The sequence below is a fragment of the Somniosus microcephalus genome, chromosome 22, assembly GCF_052327205.1.
Source record: "Somniosus microcephalus isolate GS21.2 chromosome 22, FLI_Smic_1.0, whole genome shotgun sequence".
Classification (NCBI taxonomy): domain Eukaryota; kingdom Metazoa; phylum Chordata; class Chondrichthyes; order Squaliformes; family Somniosidae; genus Somniosus; species Somniosus microcephalus.
Window position 1 is genome coordinate 54,005,981 of NC_141008.1, and position 15,781 is coordinate 54,021,761.

The window sequence follows — 15,781 nt, forward strand, 5'->3', positions numbered from 1 at the left end:
TTTGAGGGGTGATCTAAACAAAGGTGTTTAAAATGATCAAAAGGGATTTGTTAGAGAAACTATTTCCTCTTGTGGGGGGGCAATCCAGAACAAGGGGGCATAATCTTAAATTAAATTAGAGCCTGGCCATTTAGGAATGAAAGACTTGCATTTCTGTAGCGCCTTTCACAACGTTGGGACGTCCCAAATCGCTTTACAACCAGTTAAGTACCGTTGCAGTGCAAGAATTTCAGCAGCCAATTTATGCACAGCAAGCTCCCACAAACAGCAATGAGATAATTAACCAGATCTATTTTTAATGATGTTGGTTGAGGGATAATTATTGGCCAGGACATGGGGGAGAACTCCCCCGCTCTTTGTCCACCCGAGGGGGCAGACCGGGACCTCGGTTTAAACGTATCATCCAAAAGACGGCACCTTTGACAGTGCAGCGCTCCCTCAGTACTGCACGGGGAGTGTCGGCCTAGATCTTGTGCTCAAGTCTCTGGAGCTTCTGATAAAAGTGCACTGACCGACACGCCTTGTGACAGCAGAGTCTAAAACTGGGCGGATTCTCACTAATGAGTTTCTGGATTACAATTGGGGAAAAAACAAACCAGAAATTATAACAAGTCACAGTTGGCTGAGCGAGCAGTCGACCTGAAAGATAAACAACTGCAGTCAACGATTATTTTCTTTTTAGATACATGTCAAGTTGATTTGTGCAAAGCTCAGTGATGGACGGAAGCTGCACTAAAGGCCGGGGGGGGGGTCCAAACAGCCCTTGAAGTCCAGCCAACTCCGTCCTTTCTGCTGCTTTGCCATGTCTGAATTCCGTATGTTTGTTTTTAGTGCTGTTGGTGGATAAATTGTAAAATCAGAACACCAAGATCTACTATCTGAGATACATTGAAATTTAATGGACAAGGTAAATCCTCAATAATACTTAAAAAAAAATGGCAGGACCAAGCTCATAAGCAGTGTGTTCCTCCTAAGGTGCGCAGCAATGCCAAAAAGAAGTCCTGCGCAGGCCAAGCACCGGCTTTTAAATTGTTAATCCCGCGCACGCGCAGAAATTTAAAGGGACCGCGCACTAAAAGAAACAGGCCGCGCAGAGCAAAGCGTAGCTCACTGGGAACATTGGTCATATTGAACGGCCCAATAAACTCGGATCAGATACTGGAAGAAGTATTTCTTCCATCGATAACTGTCTGGAATATTCCGCCTGTCCAAGTGAGAGTGTGAGAGAGAGAGAGATTTTCCGCCCTCGGACTTTCGAAGAGTTTGGATGCCAAGGCAGGAGAGTTGGAATGGGGACCGAGCGATCGTTCCTCACCTTCTCTCAGGGGGGTCCTTATTCCCACAAATCTTAGCTTCTGAGCTGCTGCACCTCCAATTGTTGCGTCCCGTTTGAGTCGCGTGTCTTTTGCCCAGAGAGAAAGAGAGAGAGAGAGAGAGAGAGAGAGAGAGAGAGAGAGAGAGAGAGCAGAGATGAATGAGAAGTGCTGGACAGGAGAAAGTGCGAGTGAGCGAGCGAAGTGAAATTCACGGGCGGCTTGGCTACGATCAGCATGATTCTGAATTCAGCTGCCCCACATTTACAAAAAAAAGTCTACTTAACAATACAGTGAGAAGTTATAAAATCAATAGGCTGCGATCCTAGTGAGGGACGGCTGGCCTTGGTATTTTTATATTACAAGTGAATCAGTGATTAAACCTTAGTAATAATAACCATAGTTCAAAAATAAGTGTTATTATTAGTTGCACAATCAAATTTAAATCAGATGTATATCAGATGAAGAAAAATTAGAGAAATTACAGCTTCGGAGGCAATTCAGCCCACCGTGTCGGTGCTGATGCTAACTCTTCAAATGGAGCCGCCTTCATCGGGCGAAGTGTGATGGGAGCTGGTAGTGGTTTACTGGGGCGCTCAAAATGGAAGAGTTAGGGTACCAGTGAGACGCACTTTGGTCAGAGTTTTCTGAGACCTCGGTTTCTCCCCATGAATCAGAGACCCTTGCACACGTCATCTCCTCCCAGGTCTCAATCGCAGCAGGTCAATGTAACGGAGTCGCATCGCTCATCACATGAAGAAAAGCTGGAAAAAAAAGATGCAGAATTAGAGAGAGTTGTTCTCTACCCACTGGGTTTATAAAGGGGGACCGTTTGTCCTCCTCTCCCGGATGGGTTAGCTTGTTGCTAGGCCACGACCCTCGGGTGCCTCACCCAAAGGGTCACTCTTCAGTCTCGAACCCAAGAGAGTGGCGGTCAGCAGACTCCTTGACCGTGGCTCGTCCAGCACAAGTCTCACACACACACAATGAGATAAGCAACTGCCACACTGCATTAGCCAATTAACAGTGTACAAGATCAACACGTAAATACCGGTCTCAGTCACGGCATCCCCTCCCTCCGAGATGCCAACTCAGATCAGTGGACGAGATGGCTGGGCCAACATGTAGTTTTCTTTGGTCCTGGAGAGGACCGTTCCATTTGCTACCGTCACCAGGAGGTCGATTTAACAACAAGTTTGGTGACCTTGGAGATGACATTAGTTGTGATCAAAGATCACGGTACAGGGTAGGCCGCAAAAGACGGTCACCTCGACATTCCACCTCAACACCCATCAAGAAAACCAAGCTTTGAAAGTCTCCTTTTGCATCGCAGAGGTAAACCATGCCAAAAAACCCTCCTATTTAGGAATCACACTTGATCACACCCTGTCATATAGACAACATCTCCAGAACCTTGGGAAGAGTAGGGTCATCTTGATCCAGAAACTGGCCGGATCTACATGGGGAGCAGACGCTCAAACCCTCCGTACGGCAGCACTCGCCCTGGGGTACTCTGCAGTGGAGTACTGCACTCCGGCCTGGCTATCGAGTCTGCAGGTCAAGTCCATTGCTGTCCAGCTGAATTCTACTATGAGAATTATCACCAGTACGCTTTTATCGACACCAATGGCTGCCCGTGCTTGAAAACATTGCACCACCACACCAACACTGTGAATATGCAGTCTCCAAAGAATACAACCGCTACACCAGTAAAGACATGTCGATCCAGGCCGACTTGAACAACCTACCACCAACCCGTCTCAAATCTAGAAGGCCATTTTGGACCGTCGCCGAAGCCCTTCAGCGATCTCCCCTCAGCCTTGATGACCGATGGCGAAATGCTTGGAAGAGCTGTGACATACGGAATGGATTCCTTATAGAGGACGCCACAGTACAACCTGAAGGATCAAACCTTCCTCGCAAACAGTGGACAACCATCAGCCGCCTCAGAACCGGCCATGGTAGATGCTGCCACCTTCGCCATTGATGGAAGATTAAAGCATCTCCATCATGTGACTGTGGAGCTCCTAATCAGACCCTGGAGCACATCATTGAGCACTGCCCTCAGAGGAAATTCGCAGGCAGCCTACAAGATATCCACACTGTTACACCGGAGGTTTTGGCCTGGATATCTGACTTAGATATTGACATCTGATTTACTTTGCTACCGCCATACGAAAAGAAAAAGTGGATGAGAAATCACCAAAGCAAACCTCTGTCCTCTCGCTTCCCAACACAGCAAAATCAATAAACCTTGAACAACATTCAGTCCACAAAAAAAGTCCACTTGATTGGCACACCCTCCATCACCAGGGTTTTGAGGCTACTGTGTGGACCATCTACAGGATGCACTGCAGCAGCCAGCAACCGCCACCACCTAGAAGGACAAGGGCAGCGGGCGCACGGGAACACCACCACCTCCAAATCACACACCACCCGGACTTGGAAATATATTGGCCGATCCTTCATCGTCGTTGGGTCAAACTCCCGACCCAACAGCACTGTGGGGAGTACCTTCACCACATGGACTGCAGTGGTTCAAGAATGTGGCGCACCGCCACCTTCTCAAGGGGCAATTAGGGATGGGCAATAAATGCTGGCAACGCCCACATCTAGAGAATGAATTTTTAAAAAACCTACCTTCATCGCTATGGCAACCAGCACTCCCAGTAACGCAATCGCAATGTGTCACATTTTCCCGCTTCCTCCGCGTTTCTTCAGCAGCCAAAGTACCCATTTTTGCTTCGACTCGGTGGCGGGCGCGTAGCGGATGCTATTCGCCTTTTCGAAGCCCAACGACTTCAACACGCAAGCACGGCGGTGGCTGAAAGTTTCGAAGCTGAATTTGCCATGGTACGCCCCAATGCCACTTTTACCTGGGATCAGGGAGAAATCAGAGAGAGAACACCGTATGAAACACCAGCATATCATCCGCGGTGTTGCCCCATCTGAAGGCACAAAGTATTATTATGCTGCTAAGCTGGAACTCTGTCCCTTCAGGGCCACAGAGCTTAATTGTTAAGTAAACACAGGCTCAGGTCAATAAGAGTTTCATTGGGCCAGGGTAAAGTGGCTAGATTGGAAAATGCCTCTAAGTTTCAGCCTGCGGGTCAGAAGTACCCAGCATTGGAAACAACCCGAGAGTCTTGCATAAGCCGGTTGGCTGGATCCTGTGATGGCAGCTTTGTAGGTTTTTTCTCTAGTTGGGCAAGCCACAATGGGCCGAATGGCCTCCCTCACCTGCGTTTAGTTTGTGAGCAGCTCTGTACACAGCCCGAGCCCGAGCCCTCTTCCGGGAAAATGGAATCGTCTGCTGCAATCAGCACATCCCCGAATGTGGGGGGAATATACACAACTGGACTGACGGGAGCAATGGCCCAACCACCGTCACTCGTCGCACCTTCTCAACCCGGGCCGGGAGGGAAGGTCAAACAGCTGAAAATATCTGGAGTAAAAGAGCAGCTTCTCATCCCTTGTATTGTTGCACAATAATCAGAAATAAATTGTAGGAATCAGAATCATTTTCTTCCTTTTCTCCTTGACCCAAGTGTCACACACACACACCATTATTCCTAATCGAGAGAGAAAAAAAGTAGTCACTGTTGTAATGCAGGAAACACAGCAGCCAACTTGTGCACAACAAGCTCCCACAAACAGCAATGTGATAATGACCGTATGAAATAAAGAGTAGATTTGAAATAAAGAGTAGATTTGCCTTTCTAAATCTAGGCTTTATTAACCTTAAAAACCCAGCAGCACATCTTCAACACCCAGTCCCAACCAAGGCTGTAGAGAACTGAATTTAAGATGGCCACCACAAATCACATGACATAAACTACCAATGAGTTTACAGCATATATCTCAAGGCAGGAAACAGGCAACCAATTACAACGCTTCTTACGACACAAGAATAATCACCACACCGTATAATCTGTTTTAGGTGTGGCTGAGGGATAAATACTGGCCAGGATACTGGGGAGAACTCTGCTGCTCCTCTTCAAATAGTGTACCCCAATAAATGAAAGAATTAGAGTGTTGTCCTATCCCTATTCTCGCACCCACCCACCCCCGCCACCCTGAGGCATTGCTCCCTTATAGCCCCTGGTACCAACATGGGGATCCAGCCCTGCAACAACATATTGGGGAGGTCTTCCTTGACCTCCTTTACTCCAAGGGTCTTTCCTTTTCTTCCCAACATTGTTCATTCAGTCCCACCTATCCCGTGGGGCGGAGAAGAACCTAAATAAGTGTTTTTGGAACTCACCCACACCCCCGAACGGCAGTGTGCCGACGGTGTAATGGATCATGCAGTCGTTGACGGTTACACCACCACTGGAGGTCTCCGCGATCATCTTCTTTATCAACTGCAGGGAGAGAGAGAGAGAGAGAAATAAACCTTGAGTTGTAACCTACCACGATCTGGTTACCCGGGGCTGTAGATGGCCAGTTGTACAGGTTTCCTCAACAAGATTTTCCAACTTGAACTCTACCACTGCATGATGAGGATTAAGAAAAACACCACCATGCATTTATTGAGCACCTTTGACATAGTAAAATATCCCAAGGGGCTGCACAGGAACGATTATCAGCCAAAGACTGACACCGAGCCAAAGCAGAAGACATTAGGACAGGCTTGGTCACAACAGTACGTTTTAGACAGACAGAGAGACAGAGCGATGGTGGGTATAGCCCCGCTTGGGGCGTTAGAATTGGCGCAGTGCAAAGTTTATAGCCAGATGCAACTTATCGCCACCTGGCGCGATATTGGGTTGCATCGCCCCTAAAGGTGATTGAGGCGCGAATTCAGGCATTACACGGGACTCCCAAGGCACTAAACTTCCGGCGCAACCCAATATCGGAGCGGACAGGCGCAGCGCAGGTACTCTCAATTACTGATGACCATGAGACTTCCAGGCGCCGGCCAGCTCTTAAAGGGGTAGGTCAGTCAGCTTCAGCATCCACACTCTGCGCCTTGCAGGCCTCAGAATCGGCGCAGGCCCTTCTCTGGTGCTAAAAACTTGGACCAGATGGAGAAGGTGAGACAGAGAGCAGAGCACTTCACCAATGAGGCTCTGGAGCAATTGGTGGCCGCAGTGGAGCGCCGTCGAGATGTTCTCTACCCAGACAATGGCAGGAGGCCGAATCATAAGGACTACCGACGAGCTTGGAGGGATGTATGCCAGAGGGTCAACTCCAGCAGCATGGTGACCAGGAGCCCTGTCCAATGCAGAAAGAAATTCAACGACCTCACTCGGGTCGTCAGGGTGGGTGTTGTTTCTGCAAACTTCTGCATCCCTTCATTTGCACCTGACTTTATGGCTACAGGGTGGCCTGTGCCCCATTGGCCATCTGCCAGCAAGCACCAATGGCCCTTTCTGGGCACACACATGCACATTTGGCTCAAGGCGTCATGTAAGGGCTCTTGCACCATGGGGGGCATGAGATGATCATTCAGGGCATTAGGTAAAATAACTTCCCCTCCTTTCCCCTGCAGTCCAAGCTGGCGAGGATTGGCAAAGACCAGCTTCGCACTGGTGTAGGACCTCCACAAGTGGTCACTCTCACGGTTCTCGAGGAGAGAGTCCACCAGATTCTTGGAGGACGTCTGAGTGGTCCTGTAACCACTGCAGCTGCCGACCCCATTGTCGACAGCGATGGTAAGGTTCTCACCTTTTACAACTGTCTCCTTCCACTTGTTCCCCCCGCCAGCATGCTTTCTCACTGTGGACCCATGTCATAGCCTTGCTGCAATCTGGCATCCCTTGCTGCCAAGCTGTCCTTTTGCTAAAGCCACTCTTCCACCTCCCTGCTTTCAGATGCTGCATCACCAGCTCGGGAGCCGGGCCCTCAAGCTGCCAGTGCCAGTGCCTCCAAAGGCTCAATGAGAAAATTACTGTCCAACAGAAGGTCAGCAAATCTCTCCAGCAACGATCAGAATGGTAGCCCAAATGGCTGCAGCTTTTATACTAGTGCTGTCCCCTTTAAATAGCGCCCCGAGTCCGAGAAGGGCCTGGGAACGCTCCATCCAACTGTCACTAATAGCGCCAGGCGAAAAGGTTGCGGGCGCCACCGAATATCCGGTCTGGGGCGCCAAAAAGGCGTTGCACTCTGAAATGATGTCATGATCAGCCTGCGCCCGCGGGCGAGCGAAAAGAGTTAGCGCCGGCGCTAAAAGGATACTCAATATGGGAGGTGGCGCTATATTCACTGCGCCCGCCCGAAAATTGGGTAACGCCCCAATTCTCGGGCTCTTTAGGCGCTAATCGCTGGCGGTACCAACCGAATTTCTAGGCCAATGACTTTGGGGAGTTTGTAGGGATAAAACAGGACCTCTAAATGGGCTTTTGCTTCACTCCTTTCCTGAAGTCATTCAGTCCTTGCTGGAATATAGTTCTCCAGGCACCAGACACCCAGTGGTATCTCGCCCATTCATTTGGGCTCCGACAGGGAGTCACCAGGTGACATGAATCAGTCATTCATGAAAGAAAGACTTATGAAATAATACTGAGCAGCCTGTGGGTGGCGCTGTCCAGGGAGAGTATAAATACTCGGGCACGTGCCCAGCTTGCGCAGGACATTCTTAACAGGAACTAGTGAAGGACACAACTAGACCGCCATGTTGTAAAACAGTTGATTAAAGGTTTAACGCTTAGACCAAATGCCTAGTAGTTTTCTTACATCACCAGGCTATTCAAGCATGGCTCACGCAGCAGGGATTAGGGGCAGGAACACTGGCTAATTTGCCTTTCTCTAACCCAGGGCCGCCGAGACCCACCAGGCCCGAGATCAGCTACCTCAGCACAGACCAGGGATCGATCCTGGGGCCTTTCCCTGGTCTGTCTGGGTTAGCCACTCACTGGATCAATTGGCTTCTAAATTGTTATCTTCCCTGTTTTGTACACACGCCACAGCAAAAGTTGGATCAAAGAAAACGTTGAAATACATGTTGTATTTTTAATCATAAAAGACGGCGGCTAGAGTGTTAGAGGTCTCGGAGACCAAGACGTGAAACACAAAATCGAAAGCAGCCAGTCAGAGAGGCCGCAATCCTCACCTTTTTGTTGTGAGAGAAGATGTAGAGAGCCAGAGGCTTGTCTCTCTGGTTGATGAAGCCAATGGCCTCGTCTGCACTACTGGCCGTGACTATAGGCAGCAACGGGCCAAAGATCTCCTCCTGCATAATCTTGGAGTCGGGGTCCACGTCAGTCAGGATTGTGGGAGCTGAGCAAATATTAACAAGAGGCTGCGTTTAGTAATGGGAAGGACCATTGATGACTGAAGGATCTAAAATCGACGACCTGTGGACTGAAATCCTTCTCGGGCCCACCTGTCCCCAGGCCTCTGCCAACTCCACCTGGGGTCAACCAGCTGGTTACATCTGCGAGTGGTTCAGAGATCTCCCTCGCTTCTCTACACAGGGAGCTTCTCTCCACTCGATGCCTCTCCACGACAGCTTACTCAGGACTGGGAAGTGAACGGATTGGGCCATGGGGACGGGGTGTGGAAACACCACAGCCCCTCCATTCAAATTCTTGACCTCGGTACGATGTTCATGGAGAACCCAACAAGCCAAGGACGGGTAATGGCCCATGGGGTGGGGTGGGGATAATGTTCAGCTAGCATTTTGACCAAGTGCATGCTATTGTACGATGTCCAGTCTCTACTCTTCCTCTTCCACCCCCTCAACCTCCCCGTTCCTGATCCACAGCCTAGCCCACCCTCAGCCTGTGCTCCAGTCTGCTCCCTGCCACCCCAAGCCTTGGCCCTGCCTCTGCTCCTCTCTCCAGCCTGCAGCACTGGAGAAAGGCACAAAGTTCATTCAGCCCGACTTTATTTCCAAACTCACTGCTGGCGAAATAAGGGCACAAAGTCGGGCGAAATAAATTCACAACGTGACTCACTTACTTCACCAATGCTGGAGCTCAGGGGGCTGGAGAAGGGAGAGAGAGACCCACAGAGATGGACACTTTCAGAGAGGCGGAAGTGACGTGGGCCCTTTGGGGGGTGGGGAAGAGAACGGGGATACTCTCAACTTGGGGCCAGAGAAAAAAAGTTGGGAGGATGACAACTGGGGTCATCTCAGCTTGGTAAGAGAATATTGACCTAGACTGCATTGTCCTGATATTCGAGCGTGGGGATACTGTGTCTACCCGGTGTCTGGATGTACCAGTGTCAAAGTCAGTGTGCAGCTGGGTCAATGGTTACACTTGACCTCCCGCAGCCACAACAAGTACCTATGTAGAGATCCGCTTCATCATTCTGACCGCCATACGCCACCTTCGCCCCCTCCAGCAGAGACATGACTCTCTGAAAATGCTGCAGGTTGACAATGCGCTCATAATCCGGGGATTTCTGGGGATCAGCTCCATAGAATTCCTGGAATGCACCGAGGCAAGAGTAGTCAGTTAGAGAACACACTTCAAAGGCCATCTCGATGCTACGACATGAGGAGACAGCGTCTAATCCAATGATCAATAATAAGGAATTATACACACAAGAGGGCAGGAAGTGCGGGCATCAGTAAAGCCTTTTCCCCTTTTAACAATATTAATCCTTTATATAAAGTGAAATCAACGGTGACCACACACATTCCAGATTTGTATAAAGTTGTTCAGTTTCTCTCAGCAGTTTGAGAGTTTGAATTCCGTGTAAAAGTTCTGGAAATAAATAAAAAGCTGGTACAGTGCCAGTAAAAGTGACCGAGAAGTGTCAGATTGTCGTTTTCGGGAAGGAAACCTGCCATCCTTACCCGGTCTGGGCCTACAGGTGACTCCAGTCTCACACCAACGTAGTTGACTGTTAACGGCCTTCTTGAAATGGCCTGGCGAGCAATGCTCCCCGTGAGCTGGGCTTTGCTCTGCGCAGCCCGTTTCTTTTAGCGCGTGGTCCCTTTAAATTTCCGCGTCCGCGCGGTATTTACAATGGAGAAGCCGGTGGGCGGCCTGCGCAGGACCTTTCCCCGTTACTGCGCGGCTGCGCTGCTTAGAGGGAACATTGCTGGTAAGCCGGGGAGTTGCATCAAACCGCTACTACCGGTTGAAGAATGAAGCCCACCATCACCTTCTCCGGGCACCTCTGGGTGGGCAATAATCGCCGGGCTTACCCAGCGACACCCACATCCCCGAGGATGAATTAAACAGAAACTAAAAACAAAAAAAGGTGCTCGTGGCATCGACCCCCTCCTCTATTCAAAGGATCCCATTTCCATTCAGATCCCTCGAGCTGCAGGAATGGGCGAGTGACTGGCGGCCATCTCCACGACTGCAGCACCAAGCAGTCCACAGATACTTGAAGAATTGGGGCCGTGTTCGCTGGGGTGATTGGATGGGAGATGTTTAAAATTATGGAGGGATGCGACAGGATCTAGTGGTTGAAGGTCTAGAACGAGGGGGCATCGGAATAAAATTAAATGCAATGATTTCGGGCAGAGCGATGGAGAAACTGTCGTTTGTTTTGCACGGATGGTTTTGAGGCTGTGGAATGCACGACTGGGGTTAGTGATTGAATCAGAGGCCACGTCAACATTGAAGAAGGTTACACAAGTGGTTGACTCAGAGACTAGGGTCCTGAATTTAAATAAAGGAAACTACGATGGTATGCGGCACGAGTTAGGTAGGATGGATTGGGGAATGTTACTTAAAGGGTTGACGGTGGATAGGCAATGGCAAACATTTAAAGATCGCATGGATGAACTACAGAATTTGTTCATCCCTGTTTGGCATAAAAAAACAAAAAAGGTGACTCAACCGTGGCGAACAAGGGAAATTAGGGATAGCATAAGATCCAAGGAGAGGACATATAAATTGGCCAGAAAAAGCAGCAAACCTGAGGATTGGGAGCAGTTTAGGATTCAGCAAAGGGATTAATTAAGAGGGGGAAAATAGAGTATCAGAGTAAGCTTACAGGGAACATAAAAACTGACTGTAAAAGCTTCTATAGATATGTGAAGGGAAAAAGATTGGTGAAGTCAAGCGTAGGTACCTTGCAGTCAGAATCAGGAGAATTTATAATGGGGAACAAAGAAATGGCAGACCAATTAAATACATCTTTTGGTTCTGTCTTCACAAAGGAGGACACAAATAACCCCCCAGAGATGTCGGGGAACATAGGGTCTAATGAGAGGGAAGAACTGAATGAAATCAGTATTTGTAGGGAAATGGTGTTAAGGAAATTGACGGGATTGAAGGCCGATAAATCCCCAGGGCCTGATAATCTACATCCTAAGGTACTTAAGGAAGTGGCCCTAGAAATAGTAGATGCATTGCTGGTCATCTTCCAGAATCTATAGAATTTTGGAACAGGTCCCATGGATTGGAGGGTAGCTAATGTTACCCCACTGTTCAAAAAAGGTGGTAGAGAGAAAATGGGGAATTATAGACCAGTAAGCCTGACATTGGTAGTGGGGAAAATGCTAGAGTCCATTATAAAAGATGTAATAGCAGAGCACTTGGAAAACAGTGACAGGATCGGACAAAGTCAACATGGATTTACAAAAGGTAAATCATGCTTGACTAATCTACTGGAATTTTTGAGGATGTAACTGGTAGAATAGATAAGGGAGAACCAGTGGATGTGGTGTATTTGGACTTTCAGAAGGCTTTCGATAAGGTCCCGCATAAGAGATTAGCATGTAAAGTTAAAGCACATGGGATTGGGGGTAAGGTACTGACTTGGATAGAGAACTGGCTGGCAGACAGGAAGCAAAGAGTTGGAATAAACAGCTCTTTTTCCGAGTGGCAGGCAGTGACTAGTGGGGTACCGCAGGGATCGGTCCTTGGACCCCAGCTATTCACAATATATATTAATGATCTAGACAAGGGAACTAGATGTAATATCTCCAAATTTGCAGGTGACACAAAGCTGGGTGGGCGTGTGTGCTGTGAGGAGGATGCCGAGAAACTCCAGGATGATTTGGATAGGTTGGGTGATTGGGCAAAAGCATGGCAGATGCAATATAACGTGGATAAATGTAAGGTTATCCACTTTGGTGGCAAAAACAGGAAGGCAGATTATTATCTGAATGGTAATAGATTGGGAGAAGAGGAAGTGCAACGAGACCTGGGTGTGCTTGTGCACCAGTCGCTGAAGGTAAGCATGCAGGTGCAGCAGGTGGCTAAGGCGGCGAATTGTATGTTGGCCTTCGTAGCGAGAGGATTCGAGTACAGGAACAAGGATGTCTTGCAGTTGTACAGGGCCTTGGTGAGACCACACCTTGAGTATTGTGTGCAGTTTTGGTCGCCTTATCTGAGGAAGGATGTTCTTGCCATGGAGGGAGTGCAGCGAAGATTCAGTAGACTGATACCTGGGATGGCAGGAATGACGTATGAGGAGAGATTGGGTCGATTGGGCTTATACTCGCTGGAGTTTAGAAGAATGAGAGGGGATCTCATTGAAACTTATAAAATTCTAACAGGACTAGACAGACTAGATGCAGGAAGGACGTTCCCGATGGCGGGGGAGTCCAGAACCAGGGGTCACAGTCTAAAGATAAGGGGTAAGCCATTTAGGACAGAGATGAGGAGGAATTTCTTCACCCAGAGAGTGGTGAACCTGTGGAATTCTCTACCACAGAAGGCAGTTGAGGCCAATTCATTAAATATATTCAAGAAGGAGTTAGATATATTTCTTAAGTCTAAAGGGATCAAGGGATATGGGGAGAAAGCAGGGACAAGGTACTGAATTTGGATGATCAGCCATGATCTCATTGAATGGCGGAGAAGGCTCGAGGGGCCGAATGGCCTACTCCTGCGTCTATCTTCTATGTTTCTATGTTAGACAAGTGGTTGAAGGAAAAAGGAGGGATAAAGGGAACAGGGCGGGCACATGGGATTAGGACTCGTTGGGAGGATAAACACCAACAAGGACTGGTTGGACCAGACGCCCTGTTTTTGTGTTATAATTCTGTGATATATTATATACGCAAGAACAACGTTCCTGCGAAGGTGCGCGAGCGCACATCAATCCAAGGTCCCGTGCAGGCCGCTCACAAGTTGGAAGAGATACTGTGCAGCAAATTGAAAGGGACCACGCATGGGTTGGGGGCGGGGGGGGGAAACGAACATTGTTCAAGGACTGACTAAACTCCATGATTGGTGCAGCAGCAAGTCCGCACTGAGATTTAAACCTCAACTGCAAATGGTAGGTTATCTTTTGTTCCAAAGGGATTAGGAGTAGAAGAGTAAAGAAGTCTGACTACAATTATACAGGGCATTGGTGAGGCCACACCTGGAGTACTGTGTACAGTTCTGGTCTCCTTACCCAAGGAAAGACATACTTGCCTTTGAGGGAGCACAGTGAAGGTTCACTAGACTGGTTCCTGGGATGAGGGGATTGCCCTATGAGGAGAGATTGAGTAGGCTAGGCCTATATTCCCTAGTGTTTAGAAGAATGAGAGGTGATCTCATTGAAACATAATATTCTTAAAGGGTTTGACAGGGTTAAATTCTGGGGAAATGTTTCCCCTGGCTGGTGAGTCTAGAACACGGGGTCAGTCTCAGAATAAGGGGTCGGCCATTTAGGACTGAGATGAGGAGAAATTCTTCACTCAAGGGGTGGTGAATCTTTGGAATTCTCTACCCCAGAGGGCTGTGGAGGCTCAGTCATAAAGTATATTCAAGACAGAGATCGATCGATAGATTTTTGGGAACTAAGGGATATAGCGTTAGTGTGGGAAAGTGGAGTTGAGTTAGAAGATCAGCCATGATTTTGTTGAATGGCAGAGCAGGCTCAAAGGGCCAAATGGCCGACTCCTGCTCCTAATTCTTATGTTCTTATGATCTTCACACAACTGGTTGGCCTCTTAACAGTGATTGAGGCAAATCATTGTGAACACAGCTCACTTCACAGGACAGCTTCCACCCAAACCTGAACCAGACCGTCCTCGTTCAGGCGCTGACTGACCGGCTGTGCGCTCCCACCATTTCTCAATTATTTTTTTAACTCACTGTAATATTTGTGCTGATCTTTTTCACCACTTCATCTTGGATGCTTTTATCACACAGGATGTAGTCTGGAGCGATGCAGATCTGACCACAGTTAGTGTACCGTCCCCATGCAATACGTCTAGAAAGAACAAACAATTTATTCACAAGAAGAACCTGTTCAAAGCTAATGTTTGCATAATTCAAGCTATACTTCTAGAACTACAAGTGATTATAGTATTTAAGGATGCCATTCACCCCTTTGTATCAAATCCTACTTCCCAGCTCTCTTTCCCATATCTAACCCATGCTGTACACACTCTGGGAGTGTTTGATGGGACAGCATAAAGCTCCTTCTACAGTGTCCTATCAAGCACCACATGCGTTAGATACATGATGCCACAACAATCATTGTGTTTAGTCGGTCCCTGACTAAATGTCTTTGCCAGCACCTCCCAAACCCACGACCTCTACTACCAAGTCACACATCATCCTGACTTGGAAATATATCGGCCATTCCTTCATCGTCGCTGGGTCAAAATCCTGGAACTCCCTCCCTAACAGCACTGTGGGAACACCTTCACCACACGAACTGCAGCGGTTCAAGGTGGCGGCTCACCACCACCTTCTCCAGGGCAATTAGGGATGGGCAATAAATGCTGGCCTTGCCAGTGACGCCCACATCCCATGAATGAATTACAAAAAAAGTGAAGCTCCCTCTACACTGTCGCAAGTATGTGCCTTAAACCCATACTCTGATCACCGCCTACTGCAGCAGGCGGACACTTTCCATTTCTTTCACCAGCCATCCTCACCTCACACTCGACAAGAAACCAACCTGCAGGCAACGTCCAGATCACAGTTGCCATCGATGTAACAAGGACTTTTTCCTCCAAGTTCCAGGGTCACTGGGGTCAGATGTTTGGCAGCAGCCTCCATGACAACTCTGCCTACGGTGGTACTGCCGGTAAAGAAGATGTGATCAAACCGTTGCTTCAACAGTTCGGTTGTCTCCTCTACTGCTCCGTTAATTACAGGGTAAAGGTCCTTGATGAAGGAAGACATTTTAAGATTAAAAAAAACACACTTGACACTCCAAGCCTATTCACTCCTGCACCAAAGACCACAGTTATACTGTCACTTTCTCATCAACATGAAGAGGAGCTTTTATAGGAAGAGGAGTCAGCCATTCAGCTAGATCATGTTTGATCTGTACCTCAGCTCCGCATCTCGATAGATTGACGCGAAAGTGTAATTATAACTTCACGCCCATTTTTCTGCAGTGTGCAAAATTCAACAATAGTTTCGACTGAAGGGTGACAAAAGAAAATGGGGAAATCAGGTAAACTTTTTTTCAGTAAGCATGTTACAGGACTAGTAATCCAGAGAACACGAGTTGAAATCCCATCATGGCAGTTTGAGGAAAAAAGAATACGGAAATTTAAAAAATCTGATGATAATAGGAAGTGACCATGAAGCTGTTGAACTGTCGTAAAAACCCAACTGGTTCAATTATAGTCCTTTACGGCAAGAAACCTGCCATCTTTA

General features: G+C 48.1%; 1 protein-coding gene across 1 annotated transcript in view; it reads right to left on the bottom strand.

Annotated features, from left to right (window-relative positions):
- Positions 1–879: 879 nt before the first annotated feature.
- The window catches only part of LOC147102386 (aldehyde dehydrogenase family 3 member A2-like), a 32,403-nt gene continuing 17,501 nt past the window's right edge, over positions 880–15,781 (bottom strand). The window contains exons 5-11 of the mRNA XM_085964762.1: positions 15,072–15,280; positions 14,258–14,375; positions 9,548–9,689; positions 8,368–8,534; positions 5,578–5,677; positions 3,954–4,189; positions 880–2,077 (exon numbers count right to left, since the gene is read on the bottom strand). Of these exons, the coding sequence (XP_085820888.1) occupies positions 4,002–4,189; positions 5,578–5,677; positions 8,368–8,534; positions 9,548–9,689; positions 14,258–14,375; positions 15,072–15,280 (924 nt within the window). The 3' untranslated portion in view covers positions 880–2,077; positions 3,954–4,001. The remainder of the gene's footprint in view (positions 2,078–3,953; positions 4,190–5,577; positions 5,678–8,367; positions 8,535–9,547; positions 9,690–14,257; positions 14,376–15,071; positions 15,281–15,781) is intronic.